General features: G+C 41.0%; 1 protein-coding gene across 6 annotated transcripts in view; it reads right to left on the bottom strand.

The window, feature by feature from the left end:
• The window catches only part of LOC106587200 (polypeptide N-acetylgalactosaminyltransferase 18), a 90,644-nt gene that overhangs the window by 9,453 nt on the left and 53,544 nt on the right, over positions 1-27,647 (bottom strand). For all 6 annotated transcript variants that reach the window (XR_001324384.2, XR_001324386.2, XR_001324385.2 and 3 more), the window contains 6 exons: positions 26,447-26,630; positions 23,889-24,086; positions 23,311-23,425; positions 14,675-14,860; positions 11,788-11,925; positions 9,667-9,762 (listed from right to left, as the gene is read on the bottom strand). Coding sequence is in view for 2 of the 6 variants with exons in the window: in XM_045708033.1 (XP_045563989.1) it covers positions 9,667-9,762; positions 11,788-11,925; positions 14,675-14,860; positions 23,311-23,425; positions 23,889-24,086; positions 26,447-26,630 (917 nt within the window). In the remaining 4 variants the exon portion in view is untranslated. The remainder of the gene's footprint in view (positions 1-9,666; positions 9,763-11,787; positions 11,926-14,674; positions 14,861-23,310; positions 23,426-23,888; positions 24,087-26,446; positions 26,631-27,647) is intronic.

Here is a 27,647-nt window from a genome sequence, read left to right as displayed (position 1 = left end):
GGTTCACTTGCCTCACCTAATGCCTATTCTTGTGGGAAGTTGCTATAGATCACTAAGTACTAACAGTCAGTATCTGGATAATATGTGCGATATCAACAGAGATATATTTTCTGGGTGACCTAAATATTGACTTTCATCAAGCTGTCCACAAAAAAAAAGCTTCAAACTGTAACCAGTGCCTGCAACCTGGTTCAGGCTATCCGTCAACCTACCAGGGTACTTACAGAAATCTGCTCTAAACTGGATGTAGTGATTGTAGTAGCCATATCTAACAAAACCAACATGTGGGCATAATATAGTGTTTAAGAGATCATACAAGAGGTTATGTACTGATCTTATGTTGAAGATGTAAATAATATTCACTGGTCTGTGTTTTTTAATGAGGAACAACCAGATACTGAACTTTAATAATTTATGAAATTGCTTATTCCAATTACTAATAAGCATGCACCCATTAAGAAATGACTAAAAACGGCTTAATCCCCATAAATTGATGAGAAATTGAAAAATTGTATGGTTGACAGGGACGAGACATAAGGAATTGCAAATAATTCTAGCTGGCTGCACAGCCAATTGGCAAACGTACTGTAAATTGAGAAATCATGTGGCAAAAAAGAAAGAAAAAGAAACTGTACCATGAAACAAAGATATAAAGGATGATAGTAAAAAGCTTTGGAGCACCTTAAATACAATTTTGGGCAAAAAGGCGAACCACTCATTGAATCAGATGGCTCAATCATCACAAAAACCCACTGATATTGCCAAGTACTTCAATGATTTTTTTCACTGGCAAGATCAGCAAAACTAGGCATGTCATGCCAACAACAAACTCTGATCCTACACATCCATGCAAAACAGACCAAAGTATGAAAGACTTTTAGAGAATGGCAATGGAGGGGATGGCTGCCGTTTCACGGGCCCTTAACCAACTGTGCTATTTTGTGTGTTTTTTCACATTGTTTGAAACTTATTTTGTACATAATGTTGCTACTACCACCATCTCTTATGATTGAAAAGAGCTTCAGATAAGGACAGCGATTACACGAACTGGACGAAGATTTTTTCTTTAATGAGTCCGAAGCAAAGGATACACTGTTTCTCCGAGACCAGGCCCAAATCCCAGTAAATTGCAGGAAGAAAAAACGGAGGTACAAGGGGCGGAAATCGGGGTGCTTTATGAGAATTCGTTGGTGAGTGGATAACCCAGCTCTACCATCTGTTCTATCGGCCAAAGTGCAATCACTGGAGAATAAACTGGATGAACTCCATTCGAGACTATCCTACCAACGGGACATTAAAAACGGCAATATCTCATGTTTCAGAGTCAAGGCTGAACGACAACACGGATAATATACAGTTGGCTGGGTTTTCTGTGCATCAGCAGGACAGAACAGCTACGTCCGGTAAGATCGAGGGTTGGTGGTGTGTCTACTTGTCAATTACAGCTGGTGCACTATGTTTAATATTATGGAAGTCTCGAGGTATTGCTCGCCCGAGGTAGGGTAACTCATGATAAGCTGTACTATTTACCAAGAGAGTTTTCAATAATATTTTTCGTAGCCGTCTATTTACCACAACAAACTGATGCTGTCACTAAGACCGCACTCAAAGAGCTGTATAAGGCATAAGCAAACAAGAAAATGCTCATTCAGAAGTGGCGCTCCTAGTGGCTGGGGTCTTTAATGCAGGTAAACTTAAATCCGATTTACCTCATTTGTAGAGGGGGAAAAAAAAGACCACCTTTACTCGACACACACAGATGCATACAAAACTCTCCCTCGCCCTTCATTTGTTAAATCTGATCATAATTCTATCCTCCTGATTCCTGCTTACAAGCAAAAACTAAAGCAGGAAGTACCAGTGACTCGCTCAATACAAAAGTGGATGCTACACTACAGGACTGTTTTGCTAGCACAGACTGGAATATGTTCCGGGATTCAACCAATGGCATTGAGGAGTATACCACCTCAGTCAACGGCTTCATCAATAAGTGCATCTACGACGTCATCCCCACAGTGACCGTACGTACAGTTGAATTCGGAAGTTTACATACACCTTAGCCAAATAGATTTAAAGTCAGTTTCACAATTCCTGACATTTAATCCTAGTAAAAATTCCCTGTCTTAGGCCAGTTAGGATCTCCACTTAATTTTAAGAATGTGAAATGTCAGAATAATAGTAGAGAGAATGATTTATTTCTTTCATCACATTCCCAGTGGGTCAGAAAATGACACACTCAATTAGTATTTGGTAGCATTGCCTTTAAATTGTTTAACTTGGGTCAAACGTTTCGGGTAGCCTTCCACAAGCTTCCCACAATAAGTTGGATGAATTTTGGCCCATTCCTTCTGACAGTGCTGGTGTAACGGAGTCAGGTTTGTAGGCCTCCTTGCTCGCACACGCCTTTTCAGTTCTGTCCATACATTTTCTATAGGATTGAGGTCAGGTCTTTGTGATGGCCACTCCAATACCTTGACTGATGTTCAGCCATTTTGCCACAACTTTGGTAGTATAATTGGGGCCATTGTCCATTTGGAAGACCCATTTGCGACCAAGCTTTAACTTCCTGACTGATGTCTTGAGATGTGGATATATTGACGCAACATCATTTTCCTTCATGACGCCATCTATTTTGTGAAGTGCACCAGTCCCTCCTGCAGCAAAGCACCCCCACAAAATGATGCTGCCACCCCCGTCCTTCATGGTTGGGATGGTGTTCTTCAGCTTGCAAGCATCCCCCTTTTTCCTCCAAACATAACAATGGTCATTATGGCCAAACAGTTTTATTTTTGTTTCATCAGACCAGAGGACATTTCTCCAAAAAGTACGATATTTGTTCCAATGTGCAGTCTGGCTTTTTTAATGGTGGTTTTGGAGCAGTGGCTTCTTCCTTGTTGAGCGGCCTTTCAGGTTATGTTGATATAGGACTCGTTTTACTGTGGATATAGATACTTTTGTACCCATTTCCTCCAGCATCTTCACAGAACATGTCTCCTTCCTGAGCGGTATGATGGCTGCGTGGTCCCATGGTTTTTATGCTTGCGCACTATTGTTTGTACAGATGAACGTGGTAGTTTCAGGCATTTGGAAATTGCTCCCAAGGATGAACCAGACTTGTGGAGGTCTACAATTTTTTTTCCTGAGGTCTTGGCTGATTTCTTTTGATTTTCCCATTGTCAAGCAAAGAAGCACTGAGTTTTAAGGTAGCCCTTGAAATACATCCACAGGTACACCTCCAATTGACTCAAATTATGTCAATTAGCCTGTCAGAAGCTTCTAAAGCCATGACATCATTTTCTGGAATTTTCCAAGCTGTTTAAAGGCAGAGTCAACTTAGTGTATGTAAACTTCTGACTCACTGGAATTGTGATGCAGTGAATAAGTGAAATATTCTGTCTGTAAACAATTGTTGGAAAAATGTATTTTGTCATGCACAAAGTAGATGTCCTAACTGACTTCCCAAAACCATAGTTTGTTAACAAGAAATTTGTGGAGTGGTTGAAAAACGAGTTTTAATGACTCCAACCTAGGTGTATGTAAACTTCTGACTTCAACTGTACATATCCCAACCAGAAGCCGTGGATAACAGGCAACATCCACACCGAGCTAAAGGCTAGAGCTGCCGCTTCCAAGGAGTGGGACACTAATCCGGGCACTTAAAATAAATCCTGCTATGCCCTCAGATGAACCATCAAACACGCAAAACGTGAATACAGGACTAAGATTGAATCCTACTACACCGGCTCTGACGCTCGTCGGATGTGGTAGGGCTTGCAAACTATTACGGATTACAAAAGGGAAACCCAGCCACGAGCTGCCCAGTGACTCGAGCCAACCAGACAGGCTAAATGCCTTTCATGCTCACTTCAAGCCAAATAACACTGAAGCATGCATGAGAGCACCAGCTGTACACACCTCCAAGCTGTGTAAGGGCTATTTTACCAAGAAGGGGAGTGATGGAGTGCTGTAACAGATGACCTGGCCTCCACAATCACCCGACCTCAACCCAATTGAGATTGTTTGGGATGAGTTGGACTGCAGGAAAAGCAACGAACAAGTACTCAGCATATGTGGGAACTCCTTCAAGACTGTTGGAAAAGCATTCCAGGTTAAGCTGGTTGAGAGAATGCCAAGCGTGTGCAAAGCTGTCATCAAGGCAAAGGGTGGCTACTTTGAACAATCTAAAATATATTTTGATTTATTTAACACTTTTTCTGGTTACTACATGATTCTATATGTGTGTTATTTCATAGTTTTGATTTCTTCACTACTATTCTACAATGTAGAAAATAGTAAAAATAAAGAAACTCTTGAATGAGTAGGTGTGTCCAAACCTTTGACTGGTACTGTATGCGTTATGGTTTTACTTCATATTTAACGGAAGCCTCTCCAATATAGTCCAGGTAGAGTTGTGAATACCTCAGGGCAGCTGTCGAGGCCACTTACTGTACCCTTTTCTATTTTCACTAATGACCTGCCACTGGCACTGAGTAAAGCCTGTGTATGCTGATGACTGAATATTATACACATCAGATACAACAGCAAGTGAAATCATTGCAACAAAGATCTGCAGCCAGTTTTAGAATGGTTGGCAAGTAATACGCCAGTCATTAATATTTAAAAAACTAAAAGCATTGTGTTTGGGACAAATCATTGTCTAAACCCTAACCCTCAACTATATCTTGTAATGAATAATGTGGAAATTGAGCAAGTTGAAGAGACTAAACTGCTTGGTGTAACCCTGGATTGTAAACTGTCATGGTCAAAACATATTCATACAATGGTAGCTAAGATGGGGAGAGGTCTGTCTGTAATAAAGAGCTGCTCTGCTTTCTTGACATTGCTATCAACAAAACAAGTCCTACAGGCCCTAGTTTTATCACACCTGGACTACTGCCCAGTCATATAATCAAGTTCCACAAAGAGAGAAATAGGCAAATTACAGTTGGCCCGGAACAGAGCAGCCCGGCTGGCCCTTTCGTGTTCACGGAGAGCTAACATCAATGACATGCATGCCAATCTCTCCTGGCTCAAAGTAGTGGAGAGATTGACTGCATCGCTACTTGTCTTTGTGAGAGGTATTGACAAGTTGAAAGCACGAGCTATCTGTTTAAACGACTAGCACATAGCTCAGACACCCATACATACCCCACAAGACATGCAACCAAGGGTCTCTTCACAGTATCCAAGTCCAGAACAGACTCTGGGAAACACCCAGTACAACATAGAGCCATAACTACATGGAACTCTATTCCACATCAATTAACTCAAGTAGTAAAATCGGATTAAAAAAAACTGAAAACACACGCACTGCACTCTACACAAGTACACTAATGTTGTAAATGTGTTGAATTGTGGTATTATACATTTTGTATTGTAGATACAATTGAAGTCGGAAGTTTACATACACCGTCGCCAAATACATTTAAAACTCAGTTTTTCACAATTCCTGACATTTAAATCCTAGGGACTTTCTACTGTTTTAGGTCAGTTAGGATAACCACTTTATTTTAAGAATGTGAAATGTCAGAATAATAGAGAGAATGATTTATTTCAGCTGTTATTTCTTTCATCACATTCCCAGTGAGTCAGAAATTTACACACACTCAATTAGTATTTGTTAGCATTGCCTTTAAATTGTTGAACTTGGGTCAAACGTTTTGGGTAGCCTTCCACAATAAGTTCGGTGAATTTTGGCCCATTCCTCTTGACAGAGCTGGTGTAACTGAGTCAGGTTTGTAGGCCTGCTTGCTCGCACACACTTTTTCAGTTCTGCCCACAAATGTTCTATAGGATTGAGGTCAGGGCTTTGTGATGGCCACCCCAAATACCTTGACTTCGTTGTCCTTATGCCATTTTGCCACAACTTTGGAAGTACGCTTGGGGTCATTGTCCATTTGGAAGACCCATTTGCGACCAAGCTCTAACTTCCAGACTGATGTCTTGAGATGTTGCTTCAATATATCCACAATTTCCCTTCCTCATGATGCCATCTATTTTGTGAAGTGCACCAGTCCCTCCTGCAGCAAAGCACCCCCACAACATGATGCTGCCAGCCCCATGCTTCACGGTTGGGATGGTGTTCTTCAGCTTGCAAGTGTCCCCCTTTTTCCTCCAAACATAACGATGGTCATTATGGCCAAAATGTTCTATTATTTTTGTTTCATCAGACCAGAGAACATTTCTCCAAAAAGTGCGATCTTTGTCCCCATGTGCAGTTGCAAACTGTAGTCTGGCTTTTTTTATGGCAGTTTTGGAGCAGTGGCTTCTTCCTTGCTGAGTGGCCTTTCAGGTTATGTCGATATAGGACTCGTTTTACTGTGGATATAGATACTTTTGTACCCGTTTCCTCCAGTATCTTTACAAGGTCCTTTGCTGTTGTTCTGGGATTGATTTGCACTTTTCGCACCAAAGTACATTCATCTCTAGGAGACAGAACGCGTCGCCTTCCTGAGTGGTCCCATGGTGTTTATACTTGCACTATTGTTTGTACAGATGAATGTGGTAGCTTCAGGCATTTGGAAAATGCTCCCAAGGATGAACCAGACTTGTGGAGGTCTACAATTTTTTTTCTGAGGTATTGGCTGATTTCTTTTGATTTTCCCATGATGTCAAGCAAAGAGGCACTGAGTTTGAAGGTAGGCCTTGAAATACATCCACAGGTACACCTCCAATTGACTCAAATGATGTCAATTAGCCTATCAGAAGCTTCTAAAGCCATGACATCATTTTCTGGAATTTTCCAAGCTGTTTAAAAGGCACAGTCAACTCAGTGTATGTAAACTTCTGACCCACTGGAATTGTGATAGTGAATTATAAGTGAAATAATCTGTCTGTAAACAATTGTTGGAAAAATTACTTGTGTCATGCACAAAGTAGACTTGCCTAACCGACTTGCCAAAACTATAGTTTGTTAACAAGAAATTTGTGGAGTGATCTAAAAACTAGTTTTAATGACTCCAACCTAAGTGTACGTAAACTTACGACTTCAACTGTATGTAGTGGTGTGGTGCATGTAGTGGTGTAATAATGTGCTATATGAATTTTTTATTTTTTGTGATGTAATTGCTTTAATCTTGTTTGGATCTCATTGGCTCATGGCAAAAAAATGTATCTTAAACAATTTGTTTTTTTATCTGTTTTAGTCAATTACAAAACTACATTTAAGAAAAGTACACCATGTCTAAAGATTACTTTTAAATATTGCCTGCTCCCTAGTGTTCTCACTACTTAGACAAAGTACTCACTACTTCCCTCAAGCCCCTTTTAATGACGGTGCTAGCTACCGACCGAAACATTAAGCTAGCCAAGACCAACACCACAAACAAATAGACTATACAGCTACAAGTGGTGAGTGGAATTACAACCAGACTGTACTTAACAAGTTAAATGTCTTACCTGTGATTAAATGTTTTACACACACATAGCTACGTGTAGCCTACTTGGACACCGCGTCCCTACATTTCCCACGCCGAATAGCCTGAAGCCACAGTGCTCTCCTCACAGGCTCTATTTCCCTACGTGGGAGCATTGCGAACCGTAGGTTGTGATTTTTGACCTGGCTACATGTACATTGAGAAATACTGCAGCTTTTCAGCATGTTTTGTTATTTATGTTTAACAAAAAATAAATAAAAATAGATGACGAAGTTGCCTCTCTTACAATGGGGTCAATAGAAAATGTGGTCGAGGGGAATTCCTTATTATTACGTGAATACCGACTGGGGATCATTACAAAATACAAATACTAGTCTGGTTAAGGATCACATAAAACTCTCTAGGCATTGTTCTTAGCCTCTGGCTAGCTAAACCACAGGCTAGTCTGGACCTGGGCTAATTTAGCCTGTGTCCACACAAGCATTTGTTAACCCTAGGCTAAGCTTGAGCCCCGGGCTAAGGATTCACACTTGTATTCCAAAGCCCTGGGATAACGGACAAACAACATGCGACCAACATTATATCTATGACACGCAATGTTATGAGCAATAAGACATTTATTAGCAGATGATTTCCTCTTGTTTCTAGTCTAGCATTTGATTTCCAACAGTGATGGTTTGTATAAACCTGTATAAGCCTGTCTAACCTCGGAAACAATGTTTTCATTTTGAAATTCGATCTTGCCCCTGTAGGTCTACACAGAGAATGCTGTGCACGAACAAAAAATCAATATAACTTTTCTGATCCAGGCCAAATTATTCAACAATATTATTGTCATGGATATATCAAATTAAAATGTCAATACAAAACCTATAAAAAGGCGAAGAAAATTAAACATATGCTGCACTTCCAGCTGTAGAGTTTGTAGCTTTAGTTGGCTAAGCGAGAAGACATTAAGCCAGCCTGCATAGCAACCATTTTTAGGCATAGCAACCAAGTATTTATTTTTTTATTCTTTTTTTCCCCTCAGATGGAAGGTTGAAATAGTATGAATTTACTAAATGATGTGCAGAATGCATTAGAGGCATCATCACAAGAATATGTCAATTAAGTGACAGTGCAGCTTTTGTGATTGGACAGTGAGCATTCCAGGCATTGTTCTTGACCCCGTTTCACACTGGCTATTTTGGCACTGTGTTTTCTGGGGCTAGCCCCGAAAAGTCAATGCTAACCCTGCTCCGGAAGAGGGCCAGCTACAGTTGGCCTGGGCTAAGGTTGGTGCTAGCCCACTTTAGAATGTGTAAGTATAAACACTCACCCTGGGCTAAAATCTCCCTAAGCCCAGGGCTAAAATCTCACCTTCTGCAAACGTGAGAGAAGTCTATTCAGAATCAATAGAACCAAAGCGCTAATAAGAAATGACTGCTGTGCATATTTATGGCAGAAAAATATACAACTAGGTAGCCGTTGTAGAAAGTTATTTGAGTTTCCATTTTTGTTTTAACATTTACATAGTCCATGGTATCTCAGTTTTCAAAACATTATGGAAATTGTTAGAGAAGGTGAGGCTGATAGTGCAGAGGCAGCAGTTGTGCTGAAATAGGGCTGTATCATTCTGCCAGCCTGACCCAGATAGAAACAGTGTCAGGGGATGCTCTCCATATCTCAACAGCGCTGTAGTGGCTTCCTGGAATTATCTGCTAATGCCTGTCTGGAGACCCGGAAAGTATACCATTTATAAACAATACTGGATTCAGATTTTTCTCCCTGTCTCTGGCAACAAATACAAACACAAAGTGAAGAAAGAGACACGTTTTGTCCAATCTCTGAGGAAGCTTCCTGTAAGTTTACTACTTCCTGCAGACTTGTCACTTTTGAAGTAGAAACAATCTACAAATGGATTCCACTTTGCATTCTGTCAATACAAGACAAATGCAGCTTAGGCTGAAGTTTAGAGACACGAAGCCCATGGTGGATGGGGGCCCTTGGCAGTGTGGTGAATGATAAGTGGAGTCCTGCTGGTCAGCTGGTAGATCATGATGGGTGCTGCCATTACTAAGCCATAAAAGAGACCAGACACATGTTTCATACAATAATAGCTCTTTAAAGGGACCAATCATACTATAGCAGAGTCGTGGACTGAATTTCACTGATAAGCCTTATGCAAGATAAGAAAGGGTCAAAAGGAGGGATAAGAAAAGGCGGGCTATACACATGTGGAAGATTTGACACAGACAGAAATGATGATGATGTAGTGATGTGGCTGAAGAGGGCTCGAGGGGGATCTAACCTGAGGTGTCATCCCATGACAGAGGTACAGGATGGGGATGTTGTCGGTGTCCGGCCCCTGGTCCAGACACAGGTCACTCTTCAGAGAGTTCTTCAGCTGAGGGAGGAAATTATCACAAAGGGAGTCATAATTTGATATGTCACTCAACCGGCTAGTTCAGGGAGAGGTTAGCTGTGTGACAGAGAATCGATGTGACCTTGAAATGATTCAATTATTCCTGCTATCACAGCTCCCTATTCAATCAAACCAGAAAGCAGCTTTCCGGTATAACTTCAAAACAACACATGGAGGGAACACTTTTCTGCTCTTTGCATAACAACATGACATAAATGGGACTTGTAATCCAAACATGAAGCCTTGTGTTTGCACAGTCATTTCAATATGTAGCAGTATTTATTTTACAGATCTAGTCAACAGGTTTGTGTGAGGAGAGGGGAGGTACTCTGGAGACAGGGATTGGTGGCTGGGCGCATTAAGATGTGTTTGCCTTGCTCTCCGTGAGGACAGGATTAGGTACAGATATGACATTACAAGGACACAGCCAGAGACTGTGCCTGTCAACTCCCCACTGGCACAGGATATGTCTCATTCTGTCAGCTGATCATTAAAAAGCCAGGCAGCACCTGGGATACTCTTCAGGGACTGAACATGATGGAATAAAGTCTGACAGACAACATCTAACCATTTCACTCAGGTTCCATGAAATGAAAAAACTAACATGCAAGGTTCATGCATGAGTGAATAAAACCTGGGGCTACTTGTCAGTGTGGGGTGTAGCATGACCTTTGACCTCAAATGCTGTGCTGAACAAAGTCTGCATTGTAGATAATGAATTCTCTGACAAAAATGATTGACAAGTTTATAAAATGCACCTAGCAAATGCAGAGTAATGAGGACATTCTATTTTTGAACCCACTTACTACTTGAATTAATTTTAATAAGGCTGACCTATTTTCCTCTCTTACTACCTTTCATAATAATATGGAAAAACAAAGAAACCAACCATGAAATGAAGATCGTACTCCAATGGGACTGCTTTTTGGGTGTGTCACTGTAGATTCAGGCATATTGCACTGACGCACTGTGGCCACACAGAAATAAAGCTGTTTGTGTTGAACATGAATTGCTAATATAAATACTGCCAGCGTGCCCTCATGGCCAGAATACAAATTCAGAAACATTTGTCTAGCATTGCTGAGAATTCCATTTGGCCACACAGGCAGATCTCTGCGAGAGGAAGTGACATAAAACAAGCTCTGCTCACCAGCCCCACCACTGCACAACAATATGTGCATACTCAATCGTATAACCTTTGGGTGGTGGAACATTGTTGACACACACAGGAAACTATTGAGCGTCAAAAATCCAGCAGCGTTGCAGTTCTTGACACAAACTGGTGAACCTGGCACCTACTACCACACCCTGTTCAAAAGCACTTAAATATTTTGTCTTGTCCATTCATCCTCTGAATGGCATGCATACACAATCCATCTCAAGGCTTAAAAATCCTTCTTTTACCTGTCTCATCCGCACTGATTGAAGTGGATTTAACAAGTTACATCAATAAGGGATCATAGCTTTCGCCTGGATTCACCTGGGCAGTCTATGTCATGGAAAGAACAGGTGTTCTTAATGTTTTGTATACTCAGTGTATGTGCATACTATACAATGGTTTGTCTCTTACTATATGTGTGTGTAAACAATAGACTCTACTCTATGTGCATACACAATGGACAGATTCCTCTGAGTAGACTGGAAAAATAAAGCTTTAGCACTTGGGCAGGTCTGTATACTGTATATTCTTCAGCAAGTGTTGTCTTCTCCCAGAGTCTGAGTTCCTGCACCTTTTCCACATCATGCCCACATTGCCCAAGCGTGCCAACCCTGGCAGTGCACACAAAGACTGAGGCTATGGTAGGCATGTCCACGCGTTTTAGAGCCAAGCTGCCACAGAAATGCATCTCTCTGTGAAATGAATGTATTCCTAACTGTAGTCATCCAAATCGCAACTCAATGGATTATGATTATTTGTTCAGGCATGGACAGCATGGTTTATTCTGTGGAGGCTTTACTTGACATAGCATTTCCATTTTTTTTTTTTGCAGAGGGAATGTTGCTTACCACTCCATATGCAATGGTGTCTGTGTACATCCTCATCTCTGGGTAGATGTTGACCAGGTACCACCGAAACGTCTTACACTGGAGTCTCTTCCTCAGGGCCTTCCTCTCAGAGATATCTCCAATGTCTATTCCTGAGTCCTGCACACACACACGATAAACAGTTTGACCATGATTGCTGTAAAGATACAAATGCATAAAGATATCATGCATAGGAAAGGGTATATGTGCCAAGCTTTTAGGTGGAAAGAGGAATCAGATTCCCAGTTTCCCTGATTTCAGAGAGGCAATGTGACATAACTCTTGCGAGCCTTTCATGTTCCTTGCATAAAGAACCGCAGGACTAAGTGACTGACATCATTTAACATCATCTGCCAGAGTCCTCACGCTGCAACAGCCACGCTCTGGCCCAGCCTTCCTTCTGCAGCAAGCTGCCGCTCCTGTCCACTCTACCCTAATTATCTTAATTGCTGCCTCGCTGACAAACTTAAAAGCTGAAGCAGACCTGATAGATCCAACATCAACTGCAATTGAGGCAACTTGCAGCCTACTGAGGTAAAATAAACGGACTAACGAGAGTCTAATAGACAAAACAGCAACAGCTGTGAATTGAAATGGAATAGGTTTCTAATACGTTTGGACATAATAAATTCATGAGGCTAATCCTGAGGCCAAATTTCCCTCCAAGCTTGTTGAGTACAATAGCAGAACTCAGTGTATCGACATCAATTTAGAGATTTGCCTGCTGATGCTCATACATTTGCTCATCTATTTGAAAGGAGATTTTACATAATTGTGAGTATTGAGTGCGAATAGGAAAACTATTAAGCATCTAATCAACTCTGCCTTTGTTCAAAGAAACACCAGGCATCTCTGCTAATGTATAACATCTACATGAGATCTACACACACACACAAAGTCGGAAGTCTACATACACCTAGGTTGTAGTCATTGAAACTTGTTTTTCAACCACTCCACAAATGTCTTAACAAAAATTGTTTACAGACAGATTATTTCACCATCACAATTCCAGTGGATCAGAAGTGTACATACACTGAGTTGACTGTGCCTTTAAACAGCTTGGAAAATTCCAGAAAATGATGTCATGGCTTTAGAAGCTTCTGATAGGCTAATTGACATCATTTGAGTCAATTGGAGCTGTATTTCAAGGCCTACCTTCAAACTCAGTGCCTCTTTGCTTGACATCATGGGAAAATCAAAAGAAATCAGCCAATTCCTCAGAAAAAAATGGTAGACCTCCACAAGTCTGGTTCATCATTGGGAGCAATTTCCAAATGCCTGAAGGTACAAACAATGGTACGCAAGTATAAACACCACGGGACCACGCAGCCGTCATACCGCTCAGGAAGGAGATGCGTTCTGTCTCCTAGAGAAGAACGTATTTTGTTGCGAAAAGTGCAAATCAATCCCAGAACAGCAGCAAAGGACCTTGTGAAGATGGAGGAAACAGGTACAAAAGTATCTATATCCACAGTAAAACAAGTCCTATATCGACATAACCTGAAAGGCCACTCAGTAAGGAAGAAGCCACTGCTCCAAAACCGCCATAAAAAAGCCAGACTACGGTTTGCAACTGCACATGGGGACAAAGATCGTACTTTTTGGAGAAATGTCCTCTGGTCCGACGAAACAAAAATAATACTGTTTGGCCATAATGACCATTGTTGGAGGAAAAAGGGGGAGGCTTGCAAGCCGAAGAACACCATTCCAACCGTGAAGAACGGGGGTGGAAGCATCATGTTGTGGGGGTGCTTTGCTGCAGGAGGGACTGGTGCACTTCACAAAATAGATGGCATCATGAGGAAGGGAAATTATGTGGATATATTGAAGCAACATCTCAAGACATCAGTCAGGAAGTTAAAGCTTGGTCGCAAATGGATCTTCCAATGGACAATGACCCCAAACATACTTCCAAAGTTGTGGCAAAATGGCTTAAGGACAACAAAGTCAAGGTATTGGAGTGGCCATCACAAAGCCCTGACCTCAATCCTATAGATAATTTGTGGGCAGAACTGAAAAAGCATGTGAGAGCAAGGAGGCCTACAAACCTGACTCAGTTACACCAGCTCTGTCAGGAGGAATGGGCCAAAATTCACCCAACTTATTGTGGGAAGCTTGTGGAAGGCTACCCAAAACGTATGACCCAAGTTCAACAATTTAAAGGCAATGCTACTAATTGAGTGTATGTAAACTTCTGACCCACTGGGAATGTAAAGTTGTGATCCTAACTGACCTAAGACTGGGAATTTTTACTAGGATTAAATGTCAGGAATTGTGAAAAGCTGAGTTTAAATGCATTTGGCTAAGGTGCATGTTAACGTCCGACTTCAACTGTATATACATATATACACACACACACACACACACACACACACACACACACACACACACACACACACACAGCCATATCAAATTGGGATCTACAAAAATAACTTCAGTAACAGTTCTCTTCACAATACAGGTGTAGGATCTTAATTTGAGCCAGTTTGCTATAGCAGAAAATAATCCTGCTGCAACAGAAAATGTAATTATGTGGATTATAATTAATGCACATGTTCTTTAGGGGTTGACACATTTTTTCATAAGGGAAAATTAAGTCTGACATCTCAAAGTGGAATTTACAAACTTCAGAACCCTTTTTAAACCTCATACTCTACAAGTTTCAAATGTCCTGCATTCTAGGAACGTTCTCCTGCAACAGGGTGATCAAATTAAGATCCTAAACCTGTACACTACCGTATTACACTATACATCACTCTTTATTTACAAATCCCCACTAGCGAGACAATATTCCCACCCTGACCACTTGCCCACCCTCCATTAGACATGGTTCAGTAGACCTGGTCCAGTTAGCAGCTGACAAACTCACCTCCTGAGGGATGTTCCAGGCCATATAGACATGGCTCTTAAACTCATCCATCCAGACCTCCGCAACCCTCAGGGCGTTCCGTCTCACGTGAGACGTCAGGTCCTCAGTGTAGGGCTTGTGGGCACGCTCTATATGGGCGATACGGGCACAGGGCAGGACTTCCACACTGCCCCCACACTGCCACACCTGGTATTACACATAAGACAGCAAAATTAACCAAGTTATGTTGCCAGGCAGAAAAAGACCCAGAGCAGATCTAGAGCTCCAGAGGGTGCTCCAGTAGAAAGACTCAGATCAGAAGCCTCTTACTCTGAGGCTGACAGGGCTACATGAGCTCCACCTCTCTACTTGATCCAAAAAGCCTGTCAAATGCAGCCAGGAAGAGGGGAACCTGGAGACTCCTTGGTCCAGATAACACCTCACAGTACTGAGGGTGCCAGAAGCCTCATCAAAAAGGAGCACCATGTCTTCACTGACATGCTGTGTCTGGCTTAGTGGTCTAACAGTTTTAATTGCTGATATGTGATGACATTTGGAGTCCCAGTGCCTTATGCTTAATGTCATGATTAATGGCTGCTAGGAGTGCGAGAGCGAGAGACAGCAAGTGCGAGAGAGAGGGGAAGAGGAAGCGAGAGAGTGTGTGCAAATGAGAAAAAGGGAGAGGGAGAATTCAGTATGTCAGTAACGACATTCCTATAATATGGCCATATCTCCTGTTCTTTCTTAGACGTAGTGTAATGCTGTGATTCACTGTGTTGTGATAAAACTGTCTGCTCTTTGTCCCCTGTGGCTCTGTGCTCTGCTTTCTTTTATCCCTCTGCTCTGGCCCTGAAGAGCTCATAGGCTCCAGTCAGGAGCCTCTCGTCTCCTCTCGTCTCCTCTCGACTCTCCCCACAGCACAGCACTAACTGACATCTAACCGGGCTCCAATGGGCTAACATTCCATCCTGAGAATTCCTGCACACCGACATTCATTCCACATCTCCTCTTACCAGGTCCTACGTGCAAAAATGTACTTCAAAGCTCTGATGTTGTTCCAGAGTTCTGACAGATTTTCTGGAGAGTTAATGCTCATTCCATAACGTTATAATTTCCTACATTGCTGCCCACAGCACAGAGCATTGCCTGAACTGGCATGGAGAGTAGATCCGCCCCAGCTGTCTGCAAGGAGTTTAACTTCCTCTGTCTACTTATAGCACTTAGGGACAGCCACAGAAATCTCTAAGTCATCTATCAGGGGATACGAAGCAGGACACATACATACATGCACACACACAGACAGGCCCAGAAAGAGAAACAAGTGCACACAGAACAAAACAGTTACAGACCACAACAGTCAGACTACAGTGTTATAGAAGTGATACAGCTCAATGACGCAAGTCATGTAATTGATGATATCTGACTGCTGTGATCTACTTCCAAGGATGAGGCACTGTCACTTTCTCTCACAGAGGCGTTCAGTTTTGCTTTCCAGAGTCACCTCTGTTTGCTGTGCTCATTTCTCCATGGCAAACTAACCAACTGGCAATGTCAACAGCCACATTCCCATTGTTTAGTAGAATCTCCAGATGGGGCAAACTGAAGGTGCAAAACAGGCATCTGTGAAAAAGTCACGTACATGCATGTCGATCTTTTCCCCTGACCTGAGTGAACTGGTGTTAATACACTACAGACAGAGAACAGACAGAAATCTTCAACACTCTGATTAGAGAGGTGCAGTAAAGGTCCTCAAGAACATCAAACTGCTCTCATCCTCATCCGCTCTTCTCAGCCCTTATGGCATTGTGTAGAGTATGGACACGCCAGATACAGACAGATGACCTCAGTGAACCTTCTTCAGGAAAACCATTTCACAACCCACTCATTCTCTCTCCTACATGTCAAGACTGCATTTCATGTTACAGGAGCTGTGTATACTGTGTATAGACAGAGGATGTGTTATGACAGTTTTCCAGCCATTGGCTTATTGAGTCAACATTGTGAACAGGATGTTGAACGGAGCAGTTCACAACATACAGCGTATAAGTGCCTTTGGAATCTATGGAATATTTCCTGCCTACAATAACTAATATAGTAAAACAGTCAAAGCCTATGGAGCTTAAAAAATTTTTTTACCTGACATGTTCAGTAAATGACTTCTGTGTGACATATGCTACATTAATATTCATTCTGTGCAGTATGTGTTGATTTTCCAAAATTTGCAGGTGTTATTAAAGAATATCTATGCAAAGCCATACATTCTCAATAGGGTTGAATGGCGGGAACCCGGTTACTGGTGAATTATAATAAATAATTCATGTGAACAGCATGAAATGGAACTGTTAAATTATATGCAATGTCTAAACCTGGTTTCTCTACGGCCTCTGCATGGCAAATCAACACTCAGGGTGTGGACAGACTACACGCATTGTGAGATGCGCTATCATTTCATCATAACTTTTTTTCTTATGACCGGAAGGCCTACATTTGCTGCAGAATAGTCTATGCTACAGCAATATAAAGACTGAATGCGTGTCTAATTTACACATCTCCACCTGTCTTCAAATTGCATCTAAAATACAGTAGCTAATTCTGTTCTCTCTCTCATGTATGTATGTATGTAGTATGAGAGATAGAGAAGATATATATATATATATATATCTCTCTATCTATCTACACACACACACACATATATATACACGTATATATACATATATATACATGTATATACGTGTGTGTATATATGTATATATATACACATATACATACATACACACGTATATATACACACGTATATATACACACGTATATATACACACGTATATATACACACGTATATATACACACGTATATATACACACGTATATATACACACGTATATATACACACGTATATATACACACGTATATATACACACGTATATATACACACGTATATATACACACGTATATATACACACGTATATATACACACATGTATATATACATACGTATATATACACACATGTATATATACATACGTATATATACACACATGTATATATACATACGTATATATACACACATGTATATATACATACGTATATATACACACATGTATATATACATACGTATATATACACACATGTATATATACATACGTATATATACACACATGTATATATACATACGTATATATACACACATGTATATATACATACGTATATATACACACATGTATATATACATACGTATATATACACACATGTATATATACATACGTATATATACACACATGTATATATACGTATATATACACACATGTATATATACGTATATATACACACATGTATATATACGTATATATACACACATGTATATATACATATATATACACACATGTATATATACATATATATACACACATGTATATATACATATATATACAATGTATATATACATATATATACACACATGTATATATACATATATATACACACGTATATATACATATATATACACACACGTATATATATATATATACACACAGTATATATACATATATATACACACCGTATATATACATATATATACACAACGTATATATACATATATATACACACGTATATATACATATATATACACACATGTATATATACATATATATACACACATGTATATATACATATATATACACACATGTATATATACATATATATACACACATGTATATATACATATATATACACACATGTATATATACATATATATACACACACACACACACACACACACACACACACACACATATATATATATATACATATATACATACATACATATATATACACACACATACACATCTATATCTATACATCTCTATCTATATCTATATATACACACACATGAGATTTACATAAGTATTCAGACCGTTTGCTATGAGACTTGAAATTGAGCTCACGTGCATCCTGTTTACATTGATCATCCTTGAGATGTTTCTACAACTTAGAGTCCACCTGCGGTAAATTCAATTGATTGGACATGATTTGGAAAGGCACACACCTGTCTGTATAAGGTCCCCCAGTTGAAAAACCAAGGCATGAGGTCGAAGGAATTGTCCGTAGAGCTCCGAGACAAGATTGTGGCGAGGCACAGATCTGGGGAGGGGCACCAAAAGAATGTCTGCAGCATTGAAGGTCCCCAAGAACACAGTAGCTTCCATCCTTCTTAAATGGAAGAAGTTTGGAACCACCCAGACTCTTCCTAGAGCTGGCTGCCCGGCCAAACTGAGCAATCGGGGGAGAAGGGCCTTGGTCTGGGAGGGGACCAAGAACCCAATGGTCACTCTGACAGAGCTCCAGAATATCTCTGTGGAGATGGGAGAACCTTCGAGAAGGACAACCATCTCTGCAGCACTCCACCAAATCAGGTCTTTATGGAAGAATGGCCAGACGGAAGCCACTCCTCAGTAAAAGGCACATGACAGCCCGCTTGGAGTTTGCCAAAAGGTACCTAAAGAATCTCAGACCATGAGAAACAAGATTCTCTGGTCTGATGAAACCAAGATAAACTCTTTGGCCTGAATAGCATGTGTTACATCTGGAGGAAACTTGGCACCATCCCTACAGTGAAGCATGGTGGTGGTAGCATTATGCTGTGGGGATGTTTTTCAGCGGCAGGGACTGGGAGACTAGTCAGGATCAAGGGAAAGATGAATGGAGTCAAAGTACAGAGAGATCCTTGATGAAAACCTGCTCCAGAGCGAAGGTTCAGTTTCCAACAGGACAACGATCCTAAGCACACAGCCAAGACAACACAGGAGTGGCTTCGGGACAAGTCGCCGAATGTCCTTGAGTGGCCCAGCCAGAGCCCGGACTTGAACCCGATCGAACATCTCTGAAGAGACCTGAAAATAGCTGTGCAGTGATGCTCCCCATCCAACCTGACAGAGCTTGAAAGAATCTGCAGAGAAGAACAGGAGAAACTCACCAAATACAGGTGTGCCAAGCTTGTAGCGTCATACCCAAGAAGACTCGAGGCTGTTATCGCTGCCGAGGTGCTTCAACGAAGCACTGAGTAAGGCGTCTGAATACTTATGGAAATGTGATATTTCATTTTTTATTTTTATTTTATTTTATTAGCAAACATTTCTAAAAATCTGTTTTTGCTTTGTCATTATGGAGTATTGTGTGTAGATTGATGATTTAAAAAAATTATAATTTTAGAATAAAACTAACCTAACAAAACGTGGAAAAGGTCAAGGGGTCTGAATACTTTTTTTTTCCAAAGAAGTCATAGCCTACATCTTCAAGTAATACATTCAATGCAGTATTAGCCTTATATTTAGCTAATTAATGATGGGTTATGCATAATAAGCTTCTAACTTAGTGTCCGTCTCTTGCGCGATTCACACGTACCTGTGCTCGCTGGTCTCTCCTTAAAAACGCTCCTTAGCTCTTGGAGTCCCATGCAGGAAAATCTAGACTAGAATAGTTTGCTGGATTAGCTTTTCTTATACCAATAGACTATTCAAAGAGGGACAGAAGCTCTTGTTTGCTGAATGTTAAATATAGCAGCCAGAAGAGTGAACGGCGGTAGGTTATAGCAGTTATTTATTCAGACTCAATCATTCAATCTTCATGAAGAGAAGTGAAAGGCTTCTGCATCCAATTCTGTCAATAGAATGATGAAGGACAACAAAACGTATTTCATTTAACTGTTAAAAGCGAGAAAGGAATGAAGCAAAAATAGAGAGAAAGAGGAGGTAGAATAATAACATTATGGGGAAATATTATGCAAGGTATATATGTGCCAGCCTAGTAATTTGAAAAATAGGCCCTATTATATTTCAAAATTATTTAGCCTATACTTGTAACTTTGTAGGCCGCATGTGCTGCACCAGAATTGGATGTTCTCTCCTTGCTTTATCATGGTTTGAACGACGTCTGTAAAATAGGCTACAATATAATACAATACAGTTCACAATCAAAAGGATTAGCCTACTGGAGCTAGTTTCATTTATTTACCCAAGCGAGCATATAGCTAGCTACATCTATCGGCTTTTATGTTTTCTGTCGTGAGTAATGTGCAGTAGCTTACACTACCGTTCAAAAGTTTGGGGTCACTTACAAATGTCCTTGTTTTTGAAAGAAAAGCACATTTGTTGTCCATTAAAATAACATAAAATTGATCAGAAATACAGTGTAGACATTGTTATTGTTGTAAATGACTATTGTAGCTGGAAACAGCAGATTTTTTTTAATGGAATATCTACATAGACATTCAGAGGCCCATTATCAGCAACCATCACTCCCGTGTTCCAATGGCACGTTGTGTTAGCTAATCCAAGTTTATCATTTTAAAAAGGCTAATTGATCATTAGAAAACTCTTTTGAAATTATGTTAGTACAGCTGAAAACTGTTCTCCTGATTAAAGAAGCAATAAAACTGGCCTTCTTTAGACGAGTTGACTATCTGGAGAATCAGCATTTGTGGGTTTGATTACAGGCTCAAAATGGCCAGAAACAAAGAACTTTCTTCTGAAACTCGTCAGTCTATTCTTGTTCTGAGAAATGATGGCTATTCCATGCGAGAAATTGCCAAGAAACTGAACGGCACAATCATTTGGGCTTTTTTGGGCATGGGCTCATTAAATGTCTTTAATGTAGGGCTCATAAAATTGATTTAATGTCTCAGGCTTGAATTTTTCGATCAAAGCTCTAATCAAATCCAGACATAGGCCAATTTATATACTTTATAATGCTTTTGAATGACACTCCCGGTTATGGCGGGAAATTCCAGGTTACCTGGGTGAAAAAGTGATTTTTGCTCAGGATGGAACATTTGTAAAATACTGGAAAAATATTATACCCTAATTCTCACCATCAGCACAACAAAGTACATTTCTGCTTTGTGTTTAATTACCAAATTAAATTTGAGGGATTATCTTTCAGAAATATAATTTAGATCTGGCCGCCGTCTTCAGCTGGGTTTTTCATCAGAAAGGACAGAAACATGTTGTGCCCTCTATCTCCTCTATTTCCATTCCCTAGCAACACATTCTGCAAGCTAAAGCAGCACACGGGACGGTTACGTTAAAACTCTGACACATACAATAAATTAATGAACACCATTCATTGTAAATGCCATTCACATGACATTTCATGATCCTTGTATATTTTCTTCCAGTGACAGAACATGAACATGGTGCAGCTGTCATCCTGATACACCCAGGACAACCCCCTACAGATTAAGTCCAAGCCTAGACCAGAGAGGTCCCCTGCGCTGTGCAGTAGTGTTGGCCTTGTGTGTGAGTATCTCTGTGAATGTCCCTTAGCGCTGTTCTGCTGTCAGCCAGAGTGTGTGCAGGCAGGTGGTCTGCAGGCAGGACCAATATGCTGCACCAGGCCGGCCCTGGTGGAGCTCAATGCACTTGCTGATATGGGATCAGTTCCAGGGCCTCTATGGGCTCCAGTCCTGCAGCTCTCAGTTCACTGCATCACCTTCTGTCAGACCAATGCCTCCCATCAGTCCACACATCCAGGACACAGACAAGGGCTGCAGGCTACGCCACATTAACCCTCCAACCAGGGACCAGGGGTCACTTCCTATAGGACTCAGTCCAGATACAGACCCCAGCCATTAAAACAGCACAGGGTTCAAGCAGCACATCTGGAGGCACAGATTTCCTTTGTCTCTATTTTTAGAGGTAGAGTTAACTGAAATTATTCATCAACTGTTTGTACATAGCGGTATGCAGGACACTGATGTATTATGTAGGTGATAAAAATCACCTACATTTTCAGCAGAAAGCAATCAGCGGGGCCATTATCAAGCCCCAAATCCTAAAAGCATGTAATTTTTTGGAGGAAAATGACTTATGGGACTAATCTCCTCCTCTTTCCTAAAGAGTGACTGATGATTACATCTCTGTCATTACCGAGGATGGATATTTCCCCACATTGGCATCACATCTCTCTCTCTCTCTCTCTCTCTCTCCTGTAATCTACAGAATACAGCTGGAGGATGACGGTGTTTGTCCCCTGTCTCTGGCTGTTATTGTTGGAGTTGATTGCTGTTTTAGTGGCGGTATATGTACAGTGAGTGTAGCTGGGTTATTATTAGACCTCCCTGGGGAAGTCGTGCCTCCTCTGGCCCATCTGCTCATTGTACTGCTGAGATCACACTGACTCTGCCTCGGAGACAGAGCTGAGGCAGGGGAATGGACCGTCACTCACACATACAGGGAATATACTTAACTGGAGGTATGCTCGACAGTCTGGAAATATGACGTAAGATTAACACAAAGAAATATAACTGGCAAACCCCAAAGTAGTCTTTGAAGTGTATAAAAGGTATTGATTTAAATCTGACATTTTCCTTTGCTAGGAAATAAGGGGTCCTTTAAAGATTGAAATAGAAAAAAAAAATGTAAATGGGTTTGGGGTGGTATAACTCCTCCTAGTCCTCTTACTATACATTGTTAATGTGTTCTAATTACAGACCGCACAACGCTTTGAGCCAGTGGACACTTTACATAATAAGTAGAGGGAGGCCAAACTCTAAAGGTAGGGCTGCCAAAAACAGTGTGGGTCATTATCGCTGTTAATTCTCCAGGATCAGAGCCACTGCCTAAATGAACGGTGCTCTGTGCCTGCTGGAGATGGCGTTATTACTCACCCTGACCCCCAGCTCCACGTTCTCGCCCCCATACACCTCCATCCCCTCATCAAGCAGGCCAATCTCCTCAAAGTACAGCCTGTCCACCACGAAGCAGCCAATCAGAGAAGGGCTCCTACACCATCACACATGGAGTAGATACAAAATGTATTTACAAAATGTATTTACACGTGTTAGTCGACCTACTGGATACTTTGCTGAACTAAAAAAAAGAATAACTTGGAGGCATGAACAAATTAAATCAATGTATATTTCAATGTGTTATGTCCTGCTTTTGTCCTACAAGAGGAAAAAAGTGTTTTTACGCTTTCATGTGTCATCCTCTCGGTATCTTGTACTTAAATACTGTATTTTTTCATTTGTACAAACTGTTTTACCCAAATAAAATGTATATATCAATCAAAATAATATTGTGTTCCCATGACTTACAGTATATTCTAATACACCTGGATGCTTAATTGGCATGTATACACTGCATGTTTTAACAGGTGTTATGTAACAATGCAACCATCACATTCTGCCTGCATACAAAAGAGCTGAAAGAATCTATATTCATAAGTCCCCACATTTCTACCTACCTAATTGGAGCACTGTTGTTGGCCTGGTGCCACCAGGACTTGGGTGGGTTGAGGTAGCGGCACCACAGCTCCCAGTCGAAGCCCTGAGCAGACAGTGGGTACTCTTCAATCTCAAACGTGTCGTATTTGATGTTATCAAACGACGGAGAGATTATGCGTGTTCTGTCCTCCTGAATTCTCATGAGAACAGGCTCAGCCCTTCAAACACATAGTAGAACGCAATTAAGTTTGAGTACATGAGAAGCTCAATTACCTACCCTACACATGTAAATGACGACCATGTGCAATAAATAAAAACTCTGCAATTAGCTTTCTGTAACAACCCCTAAAAAAGATCCAGGGTCCATTGTAACTAAGGGTAAAAAAAAAATGTTAAATATAAAAATGTGTATTATCCTACTAGCACTGACTTTGCTGATAACTACTTTATTGAGGAAAAATGTATTTGCGATGACTGTAGTATGTGGTTGTCTCACCCAGCTATCTTAAGATGAATGCACTAATTGTAAGTCGCTCTGGATAAGAGCGTCTGCTAAATGACTAAAATGTATATGTAAAGTTTAAGCCACTGGGAAAACAGAAATGTGAGAATAGAGCATAGATGTGTTAATGATTCATACTTCTCCAAATGAGCACCAAAAACAATGCAAACAGTATGCAATAGTTGTGCAATCATGCTCAGTAAAGGCTTGGATTAGCCACATACCAATAGTCACAAGTAGAGACAGGGTGGCAGGTAGCCTAGCGGTTAGAGCATTGGGCCAGTAAATGAAAGGTTGCTGGTTTGAATACCTGAGCCGAGAAAGTGAACAATCTGTTGATGTGCCTTTGAGCAAGGCACTTAACCCTAGTTTGCTCCAGGGATGCTGTACTACTATGGCTGGCCCTGTAAAACAACACATTTCACTGCACCTATCTAGTGTGTGACACTAAAAACAGATTAGTTTGTAGAAGCTGAGTTGGAAAATGAATCTATTGTATTCTGAACAAACCATGTGTGTAGGCGCTCCTGCCAAGTATTCAGACTGAAACAATGAATCAGCCTGTAGCAAGTGCACATCTAGGTAAAAGCATTCCTGAGGGATGCCATTTGTGCTATGTAGGTTTAATACCGAATCAGCACAGATTAAAAACAGAAATATTTTGGATGCTGTTCAAACCGCCCTGACAGATTTGGGTCAGGCTGTTGAGACCACAATTCGACGGTATGAGAACTGTCAGAGCAATGAACGTTGTACCCCAGGGAAGTATGTGTAGGGCCTACAGTAGGCCTCACACACTTCCTGCCACACTGTCATCATAGACAACATGTCATGCCAACACATTGGCAACTCTTAGCTATATCTCAGGAGGCAAAAGTAAAATGAAATGCATGCCCTTCAACCGATCGCTGCCCGCACCCTCCCGCCCGACTAGCATCACTACTCTGGACGGTTCCAACTTAGAATATGTGGACAAGTATAAATACCTAGGTGTCTGGCTAGACTAAACTCTCCTTCCAGACTCACATTAAGCATCTTCAATCCAAAATTAAATCTAGAATCGGCTTCCTATTTCACAACAAAGCCTCCTTCACACATGCTGCCAAACATACCCTTGTAAAACTGACTATCCTACCGATCCTTGACTTCGGCGATGTCATTTACAAAATTGCATCCAATTTGCTGAGTAGAGTGTTGGAGTACGATCCGTTTTGTCACCAAAGCCCCTTATACTACCCACCACTGTGACCTGTATGCTCTCTTTGGCTGGTCCTCGTTACATATTCGTCGCCAAACCCACTGGCTCCTGGTCATCTATAAGTCTTTGCTAGGTAAAGCTCTGCCTTATCTCAGCTCACTGGTCACCATACCAACACCCACCCGTAGCACGCGCTCCAGCAGATATATTTCACTGGTCATCCCCAAAGCCAACACCTGCTTTGGCCGCCTTTCCTTACAGTTCTCTGCTGCCAATGACTGGAACGAATTGCACATTTAAAAAAAGAAAATGTAGTCACTGAAGTTGTAGACTTATCTCCCTCACTAACTTTAAGTGTCAGCTGTCAGAGCAGCTCACCGATCGCTGCACACAGCCCATCTGTAAATAGCCCAACCAACCACCTACCTACCTCATCCCCGTATTTGTTCTAGTTTTTCTGCTCTTTTGCACACCAGTATTTCTACTTGCACATCCTAATCTGCACATATAATCACTCCAGTGTAAATTGCTAAATTGTAATTACTTCGCCACTATTGGCCTATTTATTGCCTTACTTCATTTGCACACACTGTATACAGATTTTTTTATTGTGTTATTGACTGTACGATTGTTTATCCCACGTGTAACTGTGTTGTTTTAGTCGCACTGCTTTGCTTTATCTTGGCCAGGTCACAGTTGTAAATGAGGACCTGTTCTCAACTGGCCTACCTGGTTAAATAAAGGTGACATTTAAAAGAAAGTGTTCGATCAAATGTGGCTTTGAGCATGGCCATAGAGTGCTGGAGCTGAGAACCCATATGCTTCACAAATCAGTGTAAGGAAGTGCTAATGTACTGTGTGTATGTCATGTGACTCACCAGCCTATGTTGAACTCCACGTGGGCGTCGAACAAGGCCACAACCGGAGCGGTGGCCGCCCTCCACCCACTCACCCTGGAGCGGATCAGACCCTCCTGCTTATTATGGCGCACCACCTTGATGAAGCCGGGACGCTGGCTGTTGGTCTCAGACACAAAGTCCTGTAGCTTCTCCTTCAGCTCATCTAAAAAGGAGAAACACAGACACAAGGCACGCAAACACACATGATTAGGCACACACACGCAAACAATAATGTGTTAAACCTCGAGTTTCCTCAATCTCTGGTGAGGTAAGTAAGAAAGGCTACTGGTGATAAATAGGACACCACACCCAATAGACTCCATCTTATCCACCTTGGGGTATTTAAGGGTAGGGGGAGGCAGCCAAAAAGCACTCATGCTCCACTGCTTTGATCACTAGACCAAAGAACTTGCCTCCAGTTGTAGGGCTCCATAGGGCTAGCTGTACATGAGGGGATATTGCAATCCTGAATAATCAGGATGCAATTCTATCAAAAGCGTGAAAGTAAAATCAGGAATTGGGCACAGTTGGGGTGCTTTTGGCCTCAATACAGTATTTAACTTTTCGATAAACCAACAAGTCACACAAACTGTAGGTTTATGGAAATGAACGGGCCTAAATAAAGATGGTGGCATAGTGCCACAGCTTGTAAAGTGTTGCTATAGAGGTCAACCAAAGACTGGTTTCTCTTAACCCCTTACACTCATGGGTATTGGCCTATTGGGCTAAATTAAAATGTTTCTTACAGAAGAAATATGGAAAGCATACTGTATGCATAACCATGGTAGCAATTAAAAAGGGAACAGCTTGGAGATTATGGGGAAATTAGTGTTAGTCACCAAAGGTGAGGACACAACAGTTCACATGACAAGACTCAATCCAAACATTACACTGTTGATTTTTTTTACTGTACTGTACTTTTTGCCGCATTTGTTAATAACAAAATCTGTAAATACTCTGGATACATTCAGTAATATGATAAGAATATTAATGGGAAATTTGGGGTAGATGCAACATAATTACAAGGGTTTGAGTAAGAGGTCTGTCTGGTGTCTCAAAATGGCCACACACACACACACCTCTCCAAAGTGTGCACAATTCCTCAGTTATTTCAAATGCACTTTTATGACAAAGAAGAGTCTTCAACTATAAGGTGCTTTTTATTGCTCTCCTAGATGTG

This window comes from Salmo salar, chromosome ssa26 (genome assembly GCF_905237065.1).
Source record: "Salmo salar chromosome ssa26, Ssal_v3.1, whole genome shotgun sequence".
In the NCBI taxonomy this organism is placed as follows: Eukaryota; Metazoa; Chordata; class Actinopteri; order Salmoniformes; family Salmonidae; genus Salmo; species Salmo salar.
Note: the sequence above shows the minus strand (reverse complement) of the source record. Positions and strands in the feature narration are given on the sequence as shown.